Genomic DNA, 26,917 nt, shown 5'->3' on the forward strand with positions numbered 1-26,917 from the left:
GCCACATCTTGCTCCATGAAATGAAACATGATTTGGTCGGTCATGTGAATCTACACTTAAGTACAAAGAGCAGCAGGCAAGTGCCAATTATGGGCAAATAGAAAGCGACAGCAATGAATAACCCAGTCATTTCATCACTATGGGCTGCATTAAGATTGTATGATGATTTTTATTTTTATTCAAACTTGAAAAAGAAGAATGCCTACTGCTTGTTTGCTTTCACTTGGAATTTTACTACAAGATTGCATGTTCACATTGTTTAAAAAAGCACTTGGCAACACTACTCTTTAGGTTAATCCAGACATTCTTGCCAATTGGAAGTGAAACCAACATGTGCATTTTCGGCAGCTCGCATCTCTGATGGCAAGAATACACGATGATGATTTTTCGTTGTCTCCGATGTGTACTAAAACATGCAATTTCATTGCAAATTTTTAGTGAAAACAAAGCAGAGGTAAGCACAACATTCTTTTTAGTAGTTGTTAAAATAAAAGGTACAAAAAGGCAGGAGGTCATCATATAAAAAAGAAAAAGGAACAAATTCAGGTCCTTTCCATTCCCCGAAGCATCTTTGACAGTGTTATTCACCTTTCAGAAATGATGCAACTAGCAACATTACACTCGCCAGCTCAAAGAGGAACAAGGAAACTTTTTTATTTTTTTCACCTGCTTCACTCTGGAAAACTTGGGATATTACTGCAGGGACATTTTTTTTAAACAGCTGACCAGGGCTGCCTGCCGCTGATTTTGCACCTGTTTGAACAGTCAATAGTTGTAAAGCACTGGCAGATAATTTATCAGCTACTTGAGCTTCTTGCTTTCTTACAGCGTGCAGACAGTTATGGAGTGTTCATCTGCTCCTGATAATCTCACACACCTTCACATTGTGCATTGTGGATGCAGCCTTGACCATGTGTAGGTTAAGGCTGGAGAGGCAGCAAGTACATTAACCCCTGGCACATTAGTCCCATGGGCACGCCTTACTTGGTTACAATTATTTTTTTCTGTCATTTTTCTTTGTTGTTTTTCTTCGTGGTCTATTTCAACTACGTGTTTGGGCACTCTTTCCGAGTGCCAGCTACGGGCCAGGCTGGCCCAATTCATTTTGTCATCTTAGCGAGCTCCCTCTTTGGCCCGCTAGGGGGCTCACACACTCCATTCCACCTAGGTTCATCCAGTAGAGATTGTAAAAATGGTGGCCGACAGTCGCGTATTGCCTCACCCGTCATGAAAGCAAGGCTTTCATTTGATTGAGTCGCTAAGCTACAAAGATGATTTGCTCCTGCATGAAAGCATTGACAGTGATGGTAATGTTTTCAAGGCTATAGATGCATGACATCGCCGACTTTGACATCACTGACTCTGACAATAGTTTTGATATGGAGTGGCAGTGAACCAAGTTAGACGAATGGAACCTTCTGCCAGCAATTGTGTATTTTCAGACACAATTGTGGATTATGTATTTTGAGCCTGCAATAAGTTTGCTATCCAGATGTGCAATAAAGAAAATGTCATTTTCTAAATGCATTTTTTAAAGCGTCAACAACTTCTGGTCACGCTTTATCCCCCAGCGGCCATAAGGTGCTGACAAAGTGAAGTTCTTTTCGAGAGTTGTCTGTAGCCAAGTGTATTCACAATCATTTCTTGTGCACTGGGTCCAGCAGATGTTGTTTCCAGCCCAGTTAGGGTGCCTCAACGTCCTCCTTGCTCAAGGCTCCGTGCAAGGTGGCAACAACTGCGTCGTCTGCTACAGCACACGCCATGTTCATTCTCACTCCACAGTACTGTGCACCGAGCATGGTGACGTGAGATAGTTTTTCTGTATATACAGTAGAACCTCATTCATAAGTCTTTGAAAAAAGCGCGAAGAAACGTACTAACCGAGAAAATGTATGATCGGAATTCACTAAAAAATTGACCGACTCAACTAGTTGACACCTACGTAATGTGAAGCATTGTGTGAATCGCTGCAGCTTGAGACGCAAGCCAGGCTAGTGGGGCTTGTGTGGCAGGCACACATGGGTACTTTTTACAGCTCCGGCCATCTTACTTTTGCACTCCTTGAATTCAACCTGGATCAGCAGCTTCTCTGAGCGGGGGATTTTGGTGGGAAGTTTTGATGTGCCCACTCAGCGCAATTCGTTGTGGCACGAGATGTGGACGCGTGTCGAGCTGGTAGGGCCTAAGAAACCCATGATGCACTTTGTCGTTTTCCAATTGAGTAGTATTGTAAGAGTGTAACGGGAAATATAAACGAAATCGACCTGGTCGGAAAGACTGGAATTCAATACCTACGATGCTGTTTGCAGCAGGGAATGGTGGCATGTTTGGGTTATTGTCTACTGAAGTGCGCAGTACGCTTCCAACGACACTACGCTTTATGTGCTATGAAACAGATGAGTGAAAATGCTCATCACAATAGGGTTGGCGGCAATAGGTGTGAATGCAGTGCGCAACGACCCGGGATGAGATTTTCTGGCACCACCATAAGAAACTTGGTGCGCACCAGCGCTCTCACACGAGTATTGTGGGGAAGCTGCTGCAGCAGGCAGCTACTGTTTTCCATCACGCCTTTCCTTATTTAAGTGGGATCTAGCAACTGAAAAACATATCACAGGATTGCAGTTTGGCAATATACTTAATGTTGGTGCCAAAAGATCATGTTTTTCGAGAATGTATGAATCAGTAAAAAGTAAGCATTACTGTATTGGGTCATTTTATTTATTTCTTTTTTCTCAATTGCGAACGTTGGTGCCAGGAAATCGTATGTAACGGGATTGTATGAATGAGGTTCTACTGTAGAGACGTTTGAGCAAGGAATAACTGTGCTAAAGCAATCCTAGAAGGTATATTGCATGATGTATTGCAATTCAGGATACTTGCTTATCGATCTTCTTTTTTTCTTTTTTTTTTTTCATCTCGATTGAACAGAGCTTCAACGCAACATCTCTGGAGCCCTTGTTCGCTTGGTTTATTGAAAATTGCTGGGCCTCAAAAACCTTTCTCTATTTCTTTACGATTCTGCACCAAATCTACAGATTCTATCTGCCTATTTTCTTTAATATAAATAACCATTGGCCAAAAGTGATTACAGGTACCTTGTAAAACTTTAGACAAGTGGAAACTTCAAGGTGATAAGCCTGGCTGGGGCTACCACTGCCATTGCTCTCGCTTGATTTCATGAATGATGCATGCAAACAAAAAGCTAAGAAAAGTATCTGCAGTCCATTCGAAACACTGTTGGACAGTCTCGGATTGTGAGTGTGTGCTCGTCGTGCTTTATTTGTAATGATAAGTAATCGTGCATGTACAAATCCCCAACAGTTGACAAAAGATTGTGAGCGTGTGCTTGTCGTGCTTTATTTGTAATGATAAGCAATTGTGCATGGACAAATCCCTGATACTTGACAAAAGTCCCAGTCTGGAGCTCTACAGAATAAGATTTGCCGTGACCCCGGTGCCATTCGCCAGTGAATACCTATACATTTCATATTCATATTTTGCACTGGACATGTTATTGTGACTAGAAGTGACCGAAGAAAGCAAACTCAGACATGCAAGAGTAAACGAAGGAAGCGTAAAAACAAACGCACATGCAGAGGTGCATAAGCGCAAACTGCAAACTAATTTGCAGAACCAAATGGCACAGAGTGAGCTGGGTATTGTAGGCAATCTCGGGGTGATAAAGGCAATGTTGAGACAAAGTCACGAGCATGTGGATTAATTAGCTGCATTGCGAGAAATTATGCCAGTTTCAGCAATGGCAAGCTTGTCCGGACCCACTTTGGGGCTCTATACAGGGGGTTCCAGCTAAATTTAGCCAGAGTTTAAAAATATGTGAATGCCACGTAGCTGGACAGAACCAAGGTAATGTTGTTTTCAATCGCTTGTAGATACAAAAAAAATTTTACATTATAGTTACATAATTAGTCCTGATTAATTAATCACCTCATCAAATATTATAATTAGATGAAAAGTGCCAATGAGAAGATTGTAGAGCAACATGAAAAACTCCTATACAGCTTTGTTTTTCTGAGCGTGAAAAAAGCCCGCAAATGCACACAAAATTACCACCCGACTGGCCGCTCGAGGCACTTTGCGTGTATTCGCAGGCTTCTTCAACGTTCGCAAAACACTTCTATGTAGTATCTGAGAAGTTGATTAATTAATTAGAACTAATTATTTATTTAGGCAGAATTTAAAAAAATAATTTGTGTATCTCTAAGCGATGGCAAACCACATTACCTTGGTTCTGTCTAGCTACATGGCATTCGCACTTTATAAACTTAAGCTAAAGTTAGCTGGGACACCCTGTTTATACTGAGTGTTTTATTTTAATGTTAACAAAAATTTTAAAAAGTCACCTGTGGCATTTAGCACAAATCTACTTATTGAGCTGGAATATTAGAAGAGGTATACATTACTTACACTAGAAATCGATATGCACAAATGACTAACTAACAAAACTTTACTAATTATGTTTCCAACAAATTAATTTAGCGCACATATTGCAATGCACGAATTGAAGCCAGTGATTTCACAAGGCACATACACTTCAAACGAATTTTGTAACTAGCCCCAGTTCTGAGATAAGCACAATCAAACTTGCTATAAAAATGCAATATTGTTCCTCGTACTTCTTTAACAAAATGCTTTTATGCACTGAAGCTCAAAAGTTACTGGAAAACCAACTAATTTAGTTGCAAACTTTGTGAACGCACATCTTGAAACTGGTGTCATCCTCACAATTGGTTCGAAGTAAAATGACTTTAAAAGCCACCGGCTACAATTCCTAAATTGCAACATGTAGCATTAAGTAATTAGTTTAATGGTTATTTAGCAAAACTTTGTTAATTAGCCAAATATTCACTTCTACTTTTCGTGCAAATAATGTCTGCCTTCGAGAGTAATCTAGCTCAATAAGTAAAATTGTGCTACATACCATGAGTGATTTTTTAAAAACTCTATTAACAATTAAATAAAACATTCCTTATATAGAAGTGTTTTACAGGAGGCACAGCGTGGGTCGCCGAGGGCAACTGCGACTTCTTCTTCACTGCACCTTGACAAAAACGCTCATGCCTACCCGCGTTGTCCTCTTCTTCATCGGAGCACTGGTGTGGCATTTGCTTCCCTCCGAAGGAAGCATTGTCCCGACGCACAATTTAATCAGGACAACGAGACAGAGTACAACAGGACACAGTCACACACACACGAGAAAAATGAGAATAAAGAAAGCATAAGTTAGGTAGACAGGTACGGCTTCATCCGTACGCATGCACCACTTCGGGTAAGTGCTTGTGGCGACTGGAGCTATTGTCATTGTCGGGAACGACTTCGTAATTCACATCGCTCAGGTGGTGGATCACTCTGTACAGTCCAAACAACCATCTTAGGAGTTTTTCGGAGAGTCCACAACGGCATATAAGTATCCAGACCCATACATTGTCGCCGGGGATGTAGAAAATGGACCTGCGTCAAAGATCGTACTGTTTCGCATCTTGGTCTTGCTGAAAGTAGATACGTATGCAAGCAAGCTTTCTGGCTTCTTCGCCGTGCTGGGTAAATTCGTCAACGTCGGTAGGTATGTCGACAAACTCATGTGGCAGCATGGCATCCAGCGTTGTCGTGGCTTTGCAACCATAGACCAAGCTGAATGGTGTCATTCCAGCAGTTTTCTGTCGAGTGGTATTGTAGGTGAGTGTTCGGTAGGGCAAAATCTGATCCCAGTTCTTATGTTCTATGTCGACATACGTGCATAGCATGTCTGCAAGAGTCTTATTAAGATGCTCAGTTAGTCAGTTCGTCTGGGGATGATAAGCGGTTGTTTTCGGGTAGCTTGTACCACTGAGTCTGAGAAGCGAGTCAAGAAGTTCGGGAGTGAAGGCAGTTCCCCTGTCTGCGATGACTACTTTTGGGGTGCCGTGCCTAAGGACGATGTTTTCAATGAAAAAATGGGCTGCTTCGGCTGCTGTGCCTTGCTGTGTAGCTTTCATCTCCGTGTGGCGCGTTAGGTAATCGATGGCAACAGTGATCCATCTGTTGCCGGCTGTAGAAGTTGGAAATGGGCACAGGGAATCATCGCAATTCGGACGAATGGCTGGCCTGATACACGAACCGGATGCAAGAGACCTGCAGGCTTGCCGGGAGGCGCTTTGCATCTTTGGCAGTCCGCACGTTTGTATGTGACGTTTTACAGCAGCGGGTAGCTCTCGCCAGTAGTACTTCCGTCGGAGTCGGGACAACATTCTCGTGTAGCCTAGATGACCTGCAGTGGTTTCATCATGGCATGCTTTTAGTAGTTCTTTTCGAAGTGATGTGGTCATGACAAGCAGGTACGTGGCAGAAAAGTTCTTATATAGAACATCGTTCTGGAGACAAAACGACGGCAGTCCCCTGGCATAGAGTCGCGGAACGTCTTTACTTCAGCCTTCCAAGAAATTAATGAGTGGGAGCAGCTTTGGGTCGTGGTGCTGCTCCTGTGAAATAGTGATAGCATCGACGGCGCCCAAAAATGCAGCATCCATGTCATCGTTACCTGAGGACTCAATGGGTGACCACGAGAGGCAGTCGGCGTCGGTGTGCCTCTTTCCTGATTTGTAAATGGTGGTCATATCTAACTCCTGAAGCCTAAGACTCCAGCGCACCAGACGGCCAGATGAGTATTGTTAGTCAGCCAACAAAGAGAATGATGATTGCTGACCACCTTGAATGAACGGCCGTACAAATAGGGCTGAAATTTGATAACCGCCCACACCACGGCGAGGCATTCCTTCTCGGTAGTTGAGTAGTATTCCTCCGTGCGAAAGAGAGTTCAGCTAGCATAGGCGATTACTTTTTCGGAGCCATCTTGCCACTGCACCAGTACAGCACCCAGACCAACATTGCTCGCATCAGTGTGAAGTGCTGCAGAGGCATCTTGGTCAAAGTGCGCAAGAACAGCAGGCGTTTGCAGGCGTTAGCGTAGTTCGTTGCATGTTACTTGCTCATTTTCCCCCAACAGAAAGGGAACATCGTCTCATGTTAGGCGTGTTAACAGTGCACCAATACATGAAAAATTGGCCATAAAGCGTGTATAGTAGGCGCACAGCCCCGTGAAGCATCTCACTGCCTTCTTGTCAGATGGTGTGGGGAACTTTGCCACAGCGTCTACTTTGGCTGGATCAGGTCGTACACCCTCGTGACTGACGACGTAACTGAGGAAGCACGGTTAACTGAAACCAAAATGACATTTCTCGAGCTTTAACGTCATGCCAGCCAAGCGTATGGCTTAGAAAACAGTGAGTAACCGGCTTAGGTACTCCTCAAATGTAGCTGACAACACTATGACGTCGTCTAGATAGACCAAGCATGTTTGGCACTTCAGGCCTGAAAGTACGGTATCCATTAGATGCTGAAAAGTGGCAGGTGCTGAGCACAAACCGAAAGGAAGGACTTTTAAATTCGCAGTTTTCTCGTGATCTCTCTCATCGACCTCGATCTGCCAATACCTGTTACGTAGGTCCACTAATAAAAAATAATGTGCACGCGGCAGCCTGTCCAGCGAATTATCGATGCGTGGCAGCGGATAGACATGTTTCTTCGTGACCTGGTTTAATTTGCAGTAACCGATACAGAAATGCCTTCTTTCTTTTTGACTATGACCACGGGTGACGCCCAGGGACTTTTTGAAGGCTGCATCACATCATCCTCGAGCATCTTCTCTATTTGATTTTGAAACTCTTCGCATTCCTTTGGAGCTACACAGTAGGAATATTGTAGAATCGGTCGCGTAGTATCATCCGTGATGATACAGTGCTTGGTCAGTGGTGTTTGTGTGACCTTTGACAAAGTCGGAAAGCAATCTTTGAACTGGTGTATCAGCTCTAAGAGGTGCTGCCGCAGGGAAGGCGACTAGGTGAAGCTGACGTCGACAGACAAAGGAGTCGAGGGCGGGATGGTCGTTGTTTGTAGAGCGAAACAATCTTTCGCTTGGGTGATGTCGTCGCAGTACACAATTGCAGTACCCTTCTGGATGTGACGGTGTTCATTGCTGAAGTTCGTGAGAAGGACTTCCGCATGCCCATGAGTCATGTCAAGTACGCCTCCAGCAATGGAAACACCTTGCGTGAGCATTAGTGCAATGATTTGCTCTGGAATCACATCCCCATGGTTGGGCTTCTTGCATGATACAGATACAAAGCAGCAGGATTGCGGCTGAATGGTCACATTGCCGGTGATTCACAAACGCTCATGTTGCCTGTCATTCATTGTGTCGCCGTATGGGCTGGCAGAAAATGTCACCATACGTTCCGGAATGTTTATGACTGCTCCATGATCTCGCAGAAAATCCATCCCCAAGATGAGATCTTTGCAGCAGTCGAGGAGAATGACGAATGTGGCAACAAAGCTGGAATTACCAATGTAGATTCGGGCGATGCATGTTCCCATTGGTGTCATTAGCTCAGCCCCAGCACTTCTGATGTGGGGCCCTGTCCACGGCGTCTTCACTTTCTTAATTCAGTCGGCCAGCTCTTGCTGCTTAATCGAGAAGTCTGCGCCAGTGTCAACAAGGGTGGTGATGTGATGTCCATCTACCAGAATGCTGAGATCGGCACGGGCAGTGTCGCCGGCGTGAGTAGTCGTTATCATCAGGTCATCTTCGTGGGGAGCGTGGGGGGTATTTTTGGCGTCTCGACGCAGGGCGACCTCCCCCCCTCCCCCCCCCCCTTCCTGTTGCTGCCGTTAGTTTCTCCAGCGCGGACTAGGGAAGCGACCACCCCTGCCAACGACAGGGGTGAAACTCTGACTGTTTGGGGAAGTGTAACGCACAGGTGACGGGGGCTGCCAGCACCAACGTGGTGAAGCTGCCTGGCTGGTCGACAACTGATCACTGCATGGGGCCCGATGGTCGTTGAAGTGCACGGAAGCGGCAGGTGAAAAGGAGCCGACTCCAGCGTCTGGATGGGGGCAGTAGGAGGCAATGTGGCCGGGTTTGCCGCAGTGGAAGCAGAGTGATCGATGGTCAGCCGCGCGTCACAAGTCGGTACGGCAAACTGGAGGTCGTCTCACAGACTCCCGTTGCCACTACGGCATGGGAGCGGGCCATGGCTGAAATGGTGCTACCATAGGTGAAGGGGGAGAACGTTGGACCATGTTGGCATAGGTCGGGGGACGTGTTTCCGGACATAGGGCTGGAGAGGAGAAGGCTTGCCGCAACTCGTGGCACAGGACTTCGTCAACAGAAACGACCGGCGATTCCATGTCACGAATCATGTCCCATAAATATGTGTCGTCAACAATCAGAGCTGCAGAACTGATGGTGTGTTGTTTGGCTGGCGGTCGAAGTGGCGGCAACGTTGCTGAAGTGTCCACTCGATGACAGTCGCTTCCTTGATAAATAAACTCGTTTTGATTTTTGTTGGTAGATTTCGGAGAAGACTGGCAAACAGCGGTTCCTTAATTCCCCACATAAGGTGACGCACCTCCTTTGCCTCGGTCATATCAGGGTCAGCTCGGTGAAACAGACGGGCCATATTTTCTGCATACATGGCGACGGTTTCGTTGGGTTTGTGTATCCGAGCCTCAATAAGTTGTTGCGTGCAATTGCACTGGTCCGAGCTCGAGAATGTATCGAGGAGCTGACGACGAAAACTGCCCCACGTTTGGACCTTGTTTGCATACCATGTACGAGCGCTGTTTTCAAGCGCAAAATAAGCATGGGTGAGTTTTTGTTGGTCATTCCAGCGATTGACCAGAGCAACACGTTTGCACTGGTCAAGCCAGTCCTCAACATCTTCAAAAGCATCGCCGTGGAAGATGTCAGGGAGGCGAAGGTGTTCAAGAGTCACCTGGGAAAGGCTAGGCGTCATCTGTGAAGGAGGGAGAAGCACCTATGATCTAGCCATGTCGGTGAGAGTCACAACGGGAGGGAACTCCGGGCTGAGGCTGAGCAGGCACCGACTGAAACGGTGGACTGGAGTCTTTATGAGAGGTGGAGCTTCGGGACTGGGTGTACGGCTCCGAACAGGGGTTGCCCGCATGGGGTTGCAGGCTCCAGCACCTCCACCAATGTCGCAATGTCAAAAACAGAAGTCGTAGAGCGCTATTCATGAGGCACAGCGGTGGGTCGCCTTTTTAATACCGAGCACAACTGCGACTTCTTCTTCACTGCGCCTTGACAAAAACCCTCATGCCTACTCGCATTGTCCTCTTCTTCATTGGAGTACAGGCGCAGCAATATAGAAGGGTTACGAAAAACTACTAGCTTAGGTTTGCAACGCATAATAGCTACAACAAATAAAGCAATTACATTTGAGAATGTGCCTGCAAAATAAGAATTTTGGAGGGCGAGACAGGTAGCGACAAAATTATTTTTACTGTACAAAAACTGCTTTCCTTAACCTTATTTCATGGTTAAAAATCAGTTCAATGAAAGCAGAACATGCAAGACTCACGGGGCACACGCACGAGGTGTTTGTGGCAGTCTATAGTGGTCTGTTTAACCCTTTCGCTGTCGGACCTTTCTGACCGTGACGCACCCCCAGTGTCGGCTTGGTTTCAGGGAACGAGCATAACAGGGAATGAACATAGCAATTTATTTTTGATTATGATTGGTATACAAATAACATAGTCAATGCAATATACACATTTCAGTGTTCTGCAGCTGTTGTTAGTAAACATCATCATCATCATCAGCCTGACTATAAAATCCCTTTCACATCCGAATCTGACGCTGTGGAACGCTCTTCCTCGCATGCGACTCTGTCCAAGTCCGAATCCGAGCTCGGCTCGTATTCTGAATCGGAATTGAGCCACCGCTCCAATGAGCAGACGAAGATCCCGCGCGCTGAGCCATCTGAAAGTAACCGCGCGCAGGGAGGATGCGCTTTCAGTCGCCCGCACAACGGAGATAAATGGGACGTTGCATAATCAAGATGACAGAGAGAGATGGAAAAAGGCTAAACAAAGTTCGAAGGGCTTTACGTTTACTGCTGCAAGTCGAAAGCGAGGGTGCGGCGTGAGAGCGAAAGCAGCAACGAGTCACTCTTTTCGGAGAGGCAACGGCACGTGCGCCTGAACTTGACGCGCCGTAGCAGGCACACCAACAGAAGAAAAATAAAAACCTTCAAACCAGCGGAGATGGCAGAACAACCCTTGAACCCATAACCATACGCGCGCGACGCATGATACAGCGAACACGGAGCCACCGCGCCACTCAGCAAAGAAAAAGTGGGGAGTGGCAGTCGCGCCGTACTCTTCCATACATGGAGTAACAGAGGTTGGGGCGAATATACGAGCTTGTAGAAAGAGTCAACAGATAGCGTGGCCAATCCAGGAGCGCCAGCTTTGCGCTCTGGCGCGAAATTTTGAACGCACGATAGAGAACGTACCGGTACGTCAGTGACACTGTGGGGGGGAAGTGCGATGACGTACCGGTACGTCCGTGACAGCGAAAGGGTTAATATTCACCATCCATCGAAACCCTTTTCTTATCTCTCAGAAATCGATACATTCACCAGCTTTGACAAATGACTGGAGCACTTTTATAACAGTCTCTGCAGGGCCACAAGGATTGCAATGGCTGTTTACCACACACACGTGCGTCTGAGGTGAAGTGGTGGAGCCTGCCAAGAAAACAGGTTGTGAGGGGAATGGTCGGCATCGACCCCTTCGAAGAACGTTGCCCCCCTGCACGGGGAGGAGGTGTGCATTGAGGCCCCCCCGAGCACAGCAGGAGGCCTTACTGTTCACTGAAGGTGCTCCTGGAGACAGACCAGCCCTCTGCCACGGATGCACAGCCTCCACTTGCATAACACAATGGCCAAGCAGAACTGCTGCTCTTGCTAGCATTACCAAGGAAGCGGGCCGGTTGGTGCGACTGCTTTGGCTTATACATTCTAACACACGTACAAAAAGAAAAGAAATGAACAGGAAAAAATATTGAGCAGAGCAACTAGTTGGGCTTGTTGGTTCGACACAGCGGAAGGCTACAGTGCGGGAACCGATGGAGACAAAGGAGGCACGCAAAGTTCAGCGCTTTGTCTGTGTACTTTGTGTGCCTCCTTCATTTCAGTCGGTTCCCGTGCTGTAGCCTTCCACTATAAACAGAAAAAAAGGCGACATAGTCAGAGCAAGCGGTTGTGATTCTTGTCAACACACCGTGATATTCACCCAGTAGCTAGCTGGCTGGCCATGCCCAAACTAGCTTATTCATGAGCCATGTGTGCATTGATATAAGCTGCATGATCTTCGTTTATAAACGTCTATCCTTGATAGCACCCAGTTTCTGGCGAACATATTTCTACGGAACAGTATTTCCGATGACGAATAGGCGAGCAATGTGAAGACGACGACGACGATTGGAGGCTAGAGCGGGCTGTTGCCTCTTGGCCAAGTGCGGCATGTTTCCTTGTAAATATACTTGTATATAGCTTTTCGTCTGCGTCTTCCTACGTAACCATATCATGTATTTATGTGCGATTAGATGACGAAGTGTACAATACAAAATCAAAACTGAAACTGACGATTACTGAAACAAAAAGGCAAATTACCATTTGCAAAACAAAACTAGAGGTACACGACACAATGCTAACGCCTTGCTTGCATAAACCTTTCCAGAAGGATCGGTCAGCCTGGGTACAGATGCCGTAAAGTGGGAATGCACATCGGTGTGGATCCCAACAAAACACAGCCTAGAAAAGAGTTTATGCCTCCACCTCTCCTAGACAAACTAAAACTGGGACAACAGCAGCAACAGCAGCCAGTCTCCATTTCAGGACCAATAAGCAGAGCATTATGGATGCTGCTGAAAACCCACCTTGGCCTGCTTTCTCCCAGAGAGAGGGGATGTGTGCATTGCTAACTGCAGACACTGATAGTCTGCTTCCTTTTGTCCCAAGGGCAACGAATGCCCTTAAACTACCTGCTGGAAGCAGCCTTCACAAAGCAAGGCATGCAACTGCTGGTTTTTGACGAATGGCACTCTGCATGGGCTTGGCCCACTCAGTTCTCCCCCATGTGCCAAGCAACTTAACCACCCTCACTTAATAAACATGATGCCAGTTGTCTTCACTTTTTTGTGCTGTGTAATGGTGGAATAGCAGCACAGCAGTCCAAACAATGTTGTACTAACTAGCCCCTGTAGAAGCCTCGTTGTAATGCTTCCAAGCCAATACAGAAACCTTGTGGCCAGACCAAAGCAGGCCCTGCAGCCACGTATCAATGCAGCTGCGCAAGGGGCAGAGCTTTCAGATTTCAGATCGCTGCGAGTCACTCCTCCTAGGTCACCAGTTGCAGTCGATTGCGGGACCTTCGTCAGTCACTGCTGTGAGTGAGCCCTAGCAGCTACATTTCCTGCCACTCACCTTGTCAAGGGCAATGCGCAGGTCAGATAGTGCAGATGACGTCTGCTTGGTGGCGTTGTTCAGCTGCATGGCACAGGCTGGCTCCACAATGGTAGGCACACAGCCCTTGGATGACGACACCATCTGGCTGGCCGGCTGTCGCGAAACAGACATGGTGCTTTAACATTCCGCACAGTGTCACGGGCCTAACAAATATTACATGCTCGCAGGGCACAGGAGCATAAGGAATCTGACTTCCATCACAAGCTAGTCTAACTGAGAATATGAGTGATTGCAACAGTGAACTTGCAATTCTCAGTATGCATTCAACTCTGCAGGAACATTCATGCTTCTCATGGCTTTTATGTCCTACAGACATTCATGAGTAATAGTACATTGTTCATCAAACAAGGAAACCCATGTGAAAAGTGAAGTTAATCTCCAACCTGGAAACTTCTAAAACGAGCACGGTAGAACAAATCTTAGACAAGTGTTTCTCATGGGGTACTTTCAGATGCAGTAACATCTGAAACTAGCTGTGGCATGTTGAAGAGACATACAAAAAGCTTAGCCATAGTCTAAACACACTTCCATAATGTTTCACCAAACTAAAATTCCCCTCTTGTATAAAGCAAACAGTTGTTTTAAGGTTCTGCCACACTTTCATCTAGAGTCCTATGCTACACTTCATATTATTTGCCACTTGGCTCAACACCCAAGCTGCAATTTGCCTGGCAGGGATCTAAACTAGCCAAAACCAGCCCACGTGTGACATGACCAACCGGAATGAGTTCTTGACAGGAAGTGAGCAGCTTGTGGTGAGCCACGGGATTGTCGGGTTCAGACACAGTGCCCTTGATGCCCTGCACCACTCGGGGGATGACGCCAGCCACGTCCTGCACCACACGATGGGAGAGGGCCTATCAAACGTTGCTCTCTCAGACCACAGCACATTCATGGCAGATGAACTCAGTACATGCAGCAGTTGCTGTCTCATCGACAAAATTTCAGCCACAGATGGAGGACTCCATCCGTGGTCCATCCGTGCGTCCATATCATTTCTAAATAAATACCCTAATGTGGAAATGTGGCGCTAATGTCTACGGGGGCTCTTCTGAGCACAGCCTCAACCTATGCGGGAAGGATGGGAAGTACAGGTTGACCATAGATTACATAGATTATAGATTGACTTCGATCATTAGACTAGTGGCGTTTGCTTGCAGCACAGTAAACAAAGCTGTATTAGAATATCTTTATGTAAAATGTAATTTTATTTCTATATTATATGATGGGGTTTTATGTGCCAAAACCACTTTCTGATTATGAGGCACGCCGTAGTGGAGGACTCCGGAAATTTCAACCACTTGGGGTTCTTTAACGTGCACTTAAATCTAGGTACATGGGTGTTTCCGCATTTCACCCCCATCGAAATGCGGCGGCAGTGGCCGAGATTCGATCCCACGACCTCCATGCTCAGCAGCCCAACACCATAGCCACTGAGCAACCGCGGCGGGTAATTTTATTTCTGCAATATTTTATTTAATGCCCAATACATTGCATAACATTTCCTTGACTTTGACATCGAAGCACGGTTTACCAGAAGGGCGCACCAGGGTATGCATTGTTCTGCAATTCTGTTCCTGGCTGAGCGCCAGTGAATAATTATTTATTTATTTATTTATTTTTAGAACAGGAGTAACAACCGTGCATGTGATTACATAAAAATAATCATCAAATATTTATGGAAATAAAAATTTTGTATAGCGAGAAAAGTGTTGCACCTTTGAGAGAAGTGCTACAAGTGCCATCTGCTATGCCTCCTCCTCGCTGCGAATGCGAGAAAAGAACTTTTCTTGCAGACGGTAGGCACTTGCGAACTCTCTCGCTCTTTTGAAAGACTGCATGAGCTGTTACGATTGCTGAACATCTTCAAGTACTTTTAAGCACATCTGCTTCAGCGCCAGCTAGGACAGTTGCAGCCTGCTATGAATATGCCTCATTATATTTTATATTGACATACCGTTTCCTCCGAAGCGCACGACAGCAACTGTTATTGCATGGCTTTGCACTTACTCGTTTTGCGACAGCCGACTACAGCAGGAAGCAGAAACCTTTCCTACCACAAGTAAGTTTGTGTTCTCGAATGTCCTGAAACACGCGTTTCAATAAACAAATAAACGAGCAATGACTAATGAAGCCCTCAATCAAATTTGATTGTCAAGCCACTAGAAGTACGACTGTCTATGTAGTAAACAAAATGCGTTATGCAACCAGTCAACAGTCTTTTCCACTGCACTCTGCATCACAAGTAGAAAAAAAGGTACTGGAAGGTTATTAAAACACCCAGCGCATGTGTGTAGCTTTACTTTACAGCTTAAGGCTCGCATTGCAAATAGAAGCCCAAGAGCTTAGCCAAGCAGTAAGTTGCATCTACATACTGACCACGCAAACAGCGACTCAACAAAAGATGTTACATGCAATGGTAAGACACACGAAGAGAGCAGTGTGGATCAGAGAGCAAATGGGGAATGTCGAGATTTTATTTGACATTAAAGGGACACTAAAGACAAATATTAAGTCAAGCTAAAGTGATAGATTAGTGCTCGAGAATCTTTAACGCGTCAATGTAATCACAAACAGAGCCTTAGTAATTGAGAAATTGAGGTACATCTAGGACATGATTAGAGACTCGCCCGGGACATCAGAGTACTTGCCCGATGACGAAAGCACTCCACAGTTAAATTCTGTCCCTAGTACTCAAACACTCAATGCAAAAAACATCCTTGTATTGTATTATAAAACAAAAGAAAATGCTACTCGTCCAGTTCTATTTCATTTTTAGAAAAGTGAATGCATTGAGATTACTCTTGACAATGACACAGACGGTCAAAAGGTTTCGTTTTCGCTCGACTCCGCACCACCCACGCTTTCGCGTTTCAGCAGTTTGATTATTGCTTAGTGCTGCGCTGGTTTTGCTGGCTCATGACACTCGCCCAAACGGTCTATGCCATCTGACCAAAAAGCAGCTGCAGCGGTGTATCCTCGGCTCTGTCTTGGCTCAGTACCGCCGTCTGTCAGGCGCAGTTTTACTCACTGACAACAGCAAAGGGTGGTGATGGTGTACGCAACATCACCACATCCCTGCTTAGGCGGCGGGAGATTCGTATTTCGAAAAAAGTATTTGGACTCTTCAAATGCAATTTCCTCGAAAAATAAGTTTTTTCTTGGCACGAAACAACCGTTGCGAGGTTTTGAGAATGGTATTGTAAACAGTCCACGTTGACTTGGTATTTGCCTTTAGTGTCCCTTTAAGAGAGGATATTGGAGATGGGCAAGCCATGGAATGTGTAGGGCATATAACGGGTGGACCACTAAATGCTGGCCTTTAGGGAGCCGGCACTAAGCAACATGCTGTGCTTTCTAAGCTTCGAAGCCGATAGCGAGGATTACAGAGGCAGAGTCGGTGGCATTGCTGACAGCGGTAAATTCTTTCAATAAAAAACATGCCACCAAATGGCAAAAACATTAACTGCGAACGTCGAAGCAGCTAGGCCTCTTGATGCCGCAATGGCAGCTGTGGTTGCCAGCGGATCTGCATGCGAGAGCGCCGGTTCGAGGCGGCAAGATAATCAAAATGGTGGCGGTGCTGGCTTTGATTAATGCCCTTTCGGACCTGTGGTCCTGGCAAACTGTCCAGAAAATCGGACGGCGAAGGGTCATTCTGTCTGTAATTACAGACGATCTTACACATTGATTCCGTGGGATACGTGGTGTTGCCGCGATGCCGTCCACATTATCAGGCATTTCGCGAAAATTGGGCGTCCGGAAAATCAGCTGTTGACTGCACACTGGCAATTCCTCCAGCCGACGACACGGCGTCAAAGACAATTCATTACGATCCCTCTATTTTACTCGAGCGTATTCAAAATCCTACTATTCAAAATCCCACTATTCAAAATCCCTGAGAATTCCCAGTTTTCTCGTTTGGTAGACACCCTGAGAATTGCAACACATCTTTATGAAAGCCCCACTTAAGCTTATTAGTAGGCGTGCCACATTTTCTATGTGCTTTAAAGGTTCTAAGTATAAAACATGTGCATAATATTGTGCTTGTATCAGTAGTACCTTTTTTTTGCTCTTCTAAAGTTTGGTAACAGGTAATGCTACAGTGCCAACCGAACACAACAACCAAAATATGTTCTGTCGCTGTTTACGATGCCGTCACTTTCTCGTCAGGGCTTCGTCACCCCACTGCGACACAAACACTGGCCCAGCTGGTAGCCCACCGCACTATCGCCACTTCGAGCAACAGAACAAAGGCAGAGAGCGTTTTGGTGCACTCCTCCACTGCAAGTTACAGCAACCGTGTTTGGAGTGAAACCAAAACTGCCAAAAAAAAATACCTGTAGACTAGTTCACCAGTCAACAGAATACAAATCCGTAGCCTATACTTCCCGTCATTCCCATGATAGTTGAACGACTGCAGCTAGCGCCAGATCTCCTTCCAGTTATAGTAGTATGAAACTCTGTGTATCCATCTATCCATCTAACCTCTTACGCTGATCCATTGATCTAAGTTACCTATTAGCTCGAGCCACTAGGTTTATGCTCAAGGCCATAATGCTGTTGTGGTCGTTTCTTTAACGGGATATATATATGACATGAGTGAAACCTGGGAAAGCTTTTTGGAACCCCAAACGATGCTGGATAGCTGGCTACCTGAAAAACGCTTTGCATGACATTGATTCCCACAGCGTGTGGGATTTGCGTAATTTTTCAAGCTGGCAGAGTTAAACAACAGATGCACTAGCAGCACTCACCCGGCAGCTACTCATGAGCTCTTCCTGAAGCATTATGTTGCTGTTGTATGGGCCTGCGTTCTGGGCAGCTGCGATATTCTGTGTTGCAGCCGAAGATGCGTGGCGAGCTGCATTCTGAAAGAGAGGCGCCACATGTCTCACTGGGTTGGTTACAAGCACATGGCATCTGCTTAGTCGTAATAAGTCGTAATAAGTCGTAAATGCTACGACAACTGAACCTTTTCAGGGTCAATGACGTAAATATACAGCCGCGAACAAGTCCAAAATGGTCGATGCCGTATATTTACGGGGCCATTTGTATGTTTAAAAAGCACGCCAATTTCCTAACTTTTTCTTCCCTGACATGTGCTGGCACTATGTGAGAATACAGGGAATATTTTTCTCGCGCCTCCCTCCTCTCTCGGTTTTCATTGCATGGTTTGTTTTAGAGCTTGTTTGCTTCGGCGCATCTATATACTACCGCTCGCACATTGGTGCATGCGCGGGCGGGCGGCAGTTTGGGTTTTGTTCCGCGAAGTTTCAGCTTCTTGCACTCGCACAACTGATAACTATCTCGTTACTAATTGCTCAAAGGATGACCGCCTGTTCCTCGCTCGTTTAGTGCTCACAGGAATGCGCATAGGAAGGATGCCACCTTACATGCATTGCCTTTTCATCTTTTTTCTTTCTTTTCTTCTTCTTCTTTCTTTTTTTTTTTTTGAGGCTTGTGAGAACTAATTGCTTTATGTTGGTGAGAAGATGAATTTTGTCACACGTTTTGCTTTTTTGATGGGCACACAACCACACAGTTTTCTTGAGTGTGCTCACCTACGCAGTTCGATTACGTGATGAATGTAAATATTAGTAAGAGCAGAAAAATTTGAGACTTGCGAAATATTCTCGTGTGAGGATTTTCTAAACCTTGAATTACAGTCGACCCCACTCATAACGATATCGCTTTTAACAATATATCAGTTACAACAACGAGAAACTACTGCACCGCCAACTTTTGTATGTTTTCCATGGTAAATAACCCGTTTACTACAATGCCCTGATGCCGCATTATCGGTTATAACGATGAAGTCTGGCAGCTGGGTGTCCAAGCCGAAAGATAGTGAGATGCAAAATGTTTCAAAAGAAAAAAAGAAAATGAGAAATTTGAGCCGCTGCACGATGAGCCACTGCTCCAACAGCTGCTGCGCACCCATTTTTCAGCCATCTCCACGCGGCTCTCTCCCTCCTGTCGCCCTTCCACCCCTCCGAAGGCGAATGGGCTGCACATATAGCTCTACGCCGCGCCATCTTCCGAAACACAAATGGACCGCGCCAACTCTGCCGCTCGCAGATTGCTCGTATGTTGCTCTGTTGCTTGCTGGTCAGCACAGTTCTGCAAATAACTTAATCGCTCGCATTAATCTTTGCTGGTTGCGTTGAAATCGTTCCTGGCCATGCGGTTTCTCAGCCTCGTTGGACTCGCTGCCAAAACAGAAGATGGCTGATCCACCCGCTGATCATCAGCAATGCGCAACGTTGCCGGTGAAAAGAAAGCGCACAGCTACAGAGTTGGAAACTAAGTGCTTCTAACCGATGATGCGATCGTTGCAAACGTGCTTGCATCAGATAGCGACGGCGATGACGACAGCGATGATGCGGTATGCAGTATGATGCGGGATGTTCTCACAGGAGGCCCGGCAGTGATTCAGTCGCTCCAGGGCTTCGTTTTCGCGAGGAACCTTGCGCTGCACTATGGGGAGCACCTGGATGCCTTGGAGAAGGATGTCGGCAAGCTTCGCATAAAGCATGCAAGGCCGAGGGACATTGGCTTTTCTGGTACAAGCCAGTGAGAAGTACTTGGCGAGATGCTTGTGGCAATCTCTCCGCAGTGTTTCTTCTGGATTTCTCAAGCTGACAGGCTGCCGCGGCAGCCTTCTCGCAATGTATAAGAGGCCCCTGCAGGGGCCACCAAAGTGATGCCTCGGCAGTGCTCGCATATTGCTTGCCGCCCGTGACACCTCTTTGCAGTTGTTATAGCAGTCCCATTCATTAACGCCGACAGCTGTGGCTTGTTTCATGCGATCGGAGTGCCCAGGAAGCAGTTAAACGAGCCAACATAATCAGCAGCAAGATGGAGGAATGTGGTGGGGAGGGGCACCGGCCTCCCCGCTATTATAGTTTCCTCAAAACAGTTCTGCCATCCCCCTATTTTGATTTTTTTCATGCAACCAGGTTATAACAATTATCGGTTATAACAATGGAATATTTTCGTGGCACCTGAATATTGTTATAAGTGGGTTTGACTATATGTGTAAACAATGCATCAAATTATTCATTCTCATAAGTTTATTTCCTTTCTTTTATTGTTGTTACTGATAAATAAAAAGTACATATATACCAATGCAAAATATTTTTTTCTCACTCTACAGTCACCTTAAAAGATTACGAAATCAAAATTCCTAAAAACTGGAAACTGCCATAAAAAAAAGCGACCCTGGGTGGTCGCATATGGCGAAAAAAATCGACCCTGAAAGGGTTAAAGAGGCAGTCAACTCTCTGCATGATGGAACAATATGCGAAAGAGCACGCAATTCGCATCTCAGCTCTTTTCCAACAGAGTGCTCCAGAAGGGAATGATTCCTTCTCACCACCTGCACACAGCACTGTGAGCACATAGTACTGAAATTTGGCACGCAGAGAGCTAGTCTTGTGATGCCAAGAAAATCACGCTTGACTCAAAACATGACAGGACCTGCTGGCAGCTCCACTGGTGAGCATAGCACACGCGAAACCAAGGCTAGTTATATTTCATATCTTGTTCCCAAGCTCTTCAACCAGTCGTCAAAATTGTCACTGCAGAAAGCTGGGCTATTTTCGAACTTGACATTACAGTGTACTTCTGTTAATTTGACATCGGTTAATTTGATTTTTCAGTTAATTCAATCTCGGCCAAAGGTCCCGGCTGGTACACATACATTTCTATGGGTTCAAACTCTCGTTATTTTAATCCTAAAATAAAAAAAAAATGAATTCTGGAGTTTCCCGTGCCAAAACCATGAGACGACTATGAACCATGTCATAGTGGGAGATAGGAGAGGTACCGTGCCAAAACCATGAGACGACTATGAACCATGCCATAGTGGGAGATAGGAGAGGTTAAATTAGTTTTGATCACCTGGGGTCCTGGCATCACGGTTCATGGGTGTTTTTTGCATTTCGCCTCCATTGAAATTTGGCCTTTGTGCCCCAGATTTGATCTCGTGACCAGCTACGCCACCGCTACGCCAACGCTACGCCAACGCTACGCCAACGCTATGCCACCACGGCAGGTTATGGAAGAAGTGTGAGCTCACCTCCAGGCGAACAATAATCTTGCGCTTGAGAGCATTGCTAGCCGCCACATTGGTCGCATTGCGAAGTTCCTCCGCTGCCTTTCGCAGGGCAGCTTGGTTTTCCGAGTCGTGCGGATTGCTGGCACAGCCCTGCACACAGTGAACCCGCATGCAGCAACGTCATGTAGAGAAAGACCAGAGCGGAAAGCAACAGTAGTGCATCAGTCAATAAATGGAACTTTATTTTCAACAACACAAAAATGATATGCATACATGCAGACTACACTTGTGGGCAACTTTCTGTAGCTATAAAGAGAAAGCAACAGAGGTGAAGTGCACGTGTGACAGCGCTCCTGGAAATAGCCCCCCAGTGTCATTCACGTTTGTTTAAGCTAGGAAACAGAAATCAAAAACATGTTGTTTGCTTGTGGGGGTCTCACCCGTGCCATTGGGGCAAAGGAACGACAACACAATAGTGCAAACAGTCACAAGGGCATTTGTTGTACCTGCTAGCCGAATTGTAATCCACAGAACATGCCGATGGGCGCTACAAATCTAAGTCTGACTCACCGCAACCGGATAGCGAGCGAATATGTTCACCCCAAGCTGGACACCAGCACCTGCTTGTCAAGCGAACGGTGGCGCATTTGAATGATCGTGTTCGTCCATTCCGGTGTAGGCCTCGCAAGACGGTCTCGCAGAAGCATGGACCGACGCACGCACGGAATGTCCGTCCAGCTTGCCAACCCCCGAGCCCAACAGGAAGACCCTGTCACGCTCGACTAAACCCGCTGTTAGGTGGCATAAGCAGCGCAACACTCTTGCCATCTCTCGTAATGTGCTGCAACAAGACCGAGTGCCGCAAGCATTACGCTACGCAGAGAAGCCGGATTACAGGAGATGCGAGAGCCATGCGGGGAAAACAACATCGGGGGACGCGTGAGAGTTGAGCGTCCCCACACACTACAGGGCTCCAAATTAATATAGGACATAAAATACATCACTCAGTGTCATATCTGAATTTAATTTTCGTGCTTTTGACAAATGCAAAACTGCCACTGTTAATTATGTGCTCCAAGATATTGAAACAGTGCCGTCAAACTCTGTTAGAGGCACATTAACACATGGGCAGAAATACATTCCCTGCTGTTTTGCTTGCGGGTTGGGCATCAAATGACCAGGATCCATCTCCAGAGATTGGCATTTCCCCATTTTTCACTGCTTGCTGTTGACAGTCTTTTGGACATCCATCCAGCTAAGTTTGCAGTTCCCGTCAATTTCAGGCCCTTCTTGACAGCTGCACTGGTGGTCATGCCACTCCTAACTGGCACTGTCTCCTTAATGAGAAACCATGCAGCCTGGTTAAGTTGTTCCCTTTCTATTATCTGCTGTGCCCGCACATAAAGGACCTTATACCTTACAGACCTTATAGTGGCAATAGCAAGCAGGCCGTTACCCGCTGTGGCAGCTCAGTGGCTATGGTCACGGGTTCAATACCTGGCACAGAGAGTGCATTTCGATGGGGGTGACTGCAAAAACACTCGTGTTCTTAAGTGCACGGTAAAAAAGGCCAGGTGGTCACAATTATTCCAGAGTCCCAGGCTACGGCGTGTGCCATACTAAGATAGTGATGTTGGCCCGTAACACCCCAGAATTTCTTTTAACATTGAGCGTGCTGTTTGGTTTTGGTTTGCCATTTATTTGTGAGGGGGCATACTACCGCTATGATTTCCTGGAAATCGATGCCCTTTGTTCTGTAGGCTGTCCTTTCGTGGACCATCGGGCTGGCTCTGGTTTGGACCAACACTGCCCATCTGCAGCGGATATGCCAAACCTGCTGTGATGATTCCGAAGACATCTTCACTGACTGCAGTGACACCGTTTCATCAGTAACGCCTCTTCCCGCCCTGGAGTGTCATCTCGGCTGGCAACCACGAGTCTGGATGGCACGCCACTGCTATGGCTTCTTTGAAATCAATGCCCTTCATTTTGCAGGCTAGTGACCTGGCAAAAGATTCTTGTTGCCGTTGCCATGACTCCTTTCTTTTAGCGCCAGTGTGCCCCACTGACTTGCTTTGCTATTGTCACTGAACGCTGTATGAAATGCTTATTTCGTACTGTTTCACAGCTCTAGCCATGCATCTTTTACTAGTTATCTTGGGAGACATTGAATTGAATCCTGACCCAAATCCCCCTATTTTAGAAACCACTGTCAGCTCTCTTGCATGTTTGGAACACACACAAAATGTTAAATGAACTTACAATCATCCAAGCAACTCAAACCAAGATCGAAAACTTCATTAGCAGCATATCGTCGTGTGTTGACATTCTTGAAAAAAACTGTAGCAGACCTTAAAACTGCTGGTGAGTGCTCGGAATCAATCCCCAGCATGGCTGGCTGTTGCAAAACTATCTGCCAAAATCAGGGCTCTGGCAGAGAAATGTGATGACGCTGAAAACTGCCTTCACAGGTCAAATTTACTATTTTTTGGTATCCCAGATAAGCATAGTGAATTGTGGGAGCAATCCGAGGCACAAGTAATTTGTTTCTCTGCTCAAACGCTTGACACTCCTGTCGTTAGCTCTGGCATCGAGCATGCACACAGGCTGGGGCGTTTCCGACAAAGCAAGCACCGCCCCATTAGAGCACACTTCAAAGACAAATCCAACATTCTTTCCGTCCCTTCTAAACTGAAGGAATCATCGTTCTCGATCTGCAAAGGTTTTTTTGAGCAAGTGCAAACAGCTCGCAGAAAACTTTATGCATGCACTGAGCAGTTGAAAACCCCACCTAAGATTTGCTTCAATAAACTCCGCATTGATAATAAACAGTACATTTATGATGCTGACCATGACTCCGTCATTGAAACCTAACCATAGCAACTGGAATGATCTTCAAAACTCTTTTCATAGCCCTCCATGCCATGTGCCTGTCATACTACTGCTAAAACAGTTTTGCCGTCCTACCATAATGTGTCTGTGATGGTAGCTAATGTTCGAAGTAATCTTCCAAAAAAAGAGTGCATGTGCTAATGAAGACTCACTCTACTGATATTGCTGTTTTTACTGAATCGTGGCTATCTCCCAAAGTGAAAGATAATGAACTAGTTCCTGATTATAAGTCCTACACTGTTCATAGACTTGAAAGGGTAGGCAGTGGTATTCTGGTTCTTGTGAAAGCGAACTTGGCTTCGAATCCTGCTGCAATAAACAGCCAACATGAAATTCTCTGCGTTAACATATCACTTGCTTCACAATCTGTTTTACTTGTTTCATGCCACCGTGCGCGAGATCGCAATATTTTGCTTATTAATGGGCTTTATACAGTTCTATAAGACTTGCAGTCACCCCTTCCTAAAGCAAATTCATTATTATGTGGGGATTTCAACTTTCCTGACAATGACTGGTCTGCTCTTACTGAAACAAGTCGCCAATCAAAAGATTCCTTAGATCTCGCTCTTTTGTTTAACCCCTGCCAAACAACCAGATCCAACTCATGGTTTTAACACTCTCGACCTTGCTCTACTTTCAAATCCTGACATGATCTAATCGCTGCAGTGCATAAAAGGGCTTAGTGATCACAACCTGATTCTTTTCAACATTTCTATCATGACTCCCAACTACCAATTTCTGACAAAGGTCATACTTGACTACAACAGAGCCAATTTTACAGCAATCAATGCAAAACTGGATATCCTCCATCACAGCATCAGCAATCAATGTGGAACTTGATATCCTCCATCACTAAATCTTCCAGTCAGCATACTCTAAGTCTGTAGATTAAAACTGGTCACTATTGACACAATGTTAAAGGTTTCTTAAATGCAGTGCCCCCTGGCAGCCCTGCTTTTTGTGTTGCTGCTGTGCCATGCCTAGCGGGCAATATATAAGGGGCCGCAGTAGTCGCGTTTTGGCAATAAAGATGCGAGTTCGTCACTACTAGGCGTGCTGGCCCGTTTCTTCAGTGGCTGTGCATCGCGGGCCATACTCAATTGTATCAACTGGCGACAAGGTGAAAAGTACTTCTACTACTGCGCGCACTACGTCCGAGCCTTACTACTGCTACGATACTGCTACTTTGGATTCTACTTCTGTGATGGATGCCAGGGACTTCGCCGCTGCTGAGACACTACCCGGATGCTAACCCTACTTCGAACGCTTCTGCTGCGACGTGTCCACGAACGCCAGCGCCTGCTGCGTTTTAAGTGAGTCTACGTTCCCACAAGGTTCGACCAACCGTTCAACATGCCAAATTGCGGCAGTCTTGAGCCATTCGAGGGTGGAGGAAATGACTGGCCCTGCTACGTGGAACGACTCGAAGCATTTTTCGCGGCGAACGATATCGCCGAAGACAAACAAACGTCCGTATTTATCAGTTGTTGCGGACAGAAGACATATGCGTTGCTTCGCAATTTGGTGAAACCCGACAAGCCGAGTGACAAAACATTCCAACAGATTCTTTTGGTTCTTGGAAACTACTATTGCCCGAAGCCGTCTGCAGTTGTGCAACGTTTCCGTTTCAACTCCCGAGTTCGCGTGGAAGGTGAATCTATCAGCGAGTTCATTGCAGCGCTGAAAAGCCTCTCTGAGCATTGCAACTTTGGTGCCGAACTAGAAGACATGATACGCGCCGTATTGTATGTGGTGTGAATAACGCAGACATTCAAACAAGATTGCTGGAAAAAGCAGACCTCACTTTCTAGGATGCCGTGCAGACAGCCCTAGCAATGGAAGCAGCGAAAAGGGACGCCGGGGGAGATTACACAAGCTAACCCTAACGGCACCTTTTTGACCCACCGCGTCTCGTCAGGCTACGAGACCGTCACCTGCTATCGCTGCGGGGGTGGACACCTTGCATCCGAATGCAAGCATGTGAAGACCGTCTGCAATTACTGCCACAAACGAGGTCATCTGGCGAAAGTCTGCAATACGAAATGAAAGGACAGCCAAGCCCGAAGCAGCAGTCCTCACGAGCAGCGTTCGCCCACTGCACAAAGTTCGCAGGCGTCAAGCAACCGCCTTCGCGTGCACACTGTAAAAGATGGAGATGCCGCTGCAGTTTCGCTTTCAGAAGTCTGCGACATGTGGCATATTAACTACGCCGAACCGCTTCCGCCTTTCACCGTCACCGTTGACGTTTGCGGCAAGCCACTCTGCGTGAAAATGGACACGGAGGCAAGCGTCTCCGTCATTGCCAAGTGCAGCTCCTACAGCTTCTGCTTTCAGTTAATGTGCAGCCGTCACAAGTGTTTCTGCGAAGCTATTCCGGGGAATTGAAAAAAGTCGAAGGCAAGGCTGACATCCTTGCGAAGTTTCATGGCAAGGAGGCGGATCTACCCATTTTTCTGACCGGGGACAGTTCACCTACTCTGCTAGGACGCAACTGGATGCACGAGCTGGGCATTGGCCTCTCCAATGTTGAAGTAAATATACATGCACTTTCTGACATCAAGCACCTAGTCCAAGA

At 46.3% G+C, this 26,917-nt stretch overlaps 1 protein-coding gene across 4 annotated transcripts in view; it reads right to left on the reverse strand.

Moving 5' to 3' along the window:
• Positions 1–26,917, reverse strand: part of rhea (Talin_middle and talin-RS domain-containing protein rhea) — a 408,423-nt gene that overhangs the window by 198,774 nt on the left and 182,732 nt on the right. For all 4 annotated transcript variants that reach the window (XM_065450432.2, XM_065450447.2, XM_065450440.2 and 1 more), the window contains exons 24-27: positions 21,472–21,600; positions 18,146–18,259; positions 14,108–14,221; positions 13,347–13,481 (exon numbers count right to left, since the gene is read on the reverse strand). In XM_065450432.2, coding sequence (XP_065306504.2) covers positions 13,347–13,481; positions 14,108–14,221; positions 18,146–18,259; positions 21,472–21,600 — 492 coding nt within the window. The remainder of the gene's footprint in view (positions 1–13,346; positions 13,482–14,107; positions 14,222–18,145; positions 18,260–21,471; positions 21,601–26,917) is intronic.

The sequence above is a fragment of the Dermacentor albipictus genome, chromosome 4 (genome assembly GCF_038994185.2).
Source record: "Dermacentor albipictus isolate Rhodes 1998 colony chromosome 4, USDA_Dalb.pri_finalv2, whole genome shotgun sequence".
Taxonomy (NCBI): Eukaryota; Metazoa; Arthropoda; class Arachnida; order Ixodida; family Ixodidae; genus Dermacentor; species Dermacentor albipictus.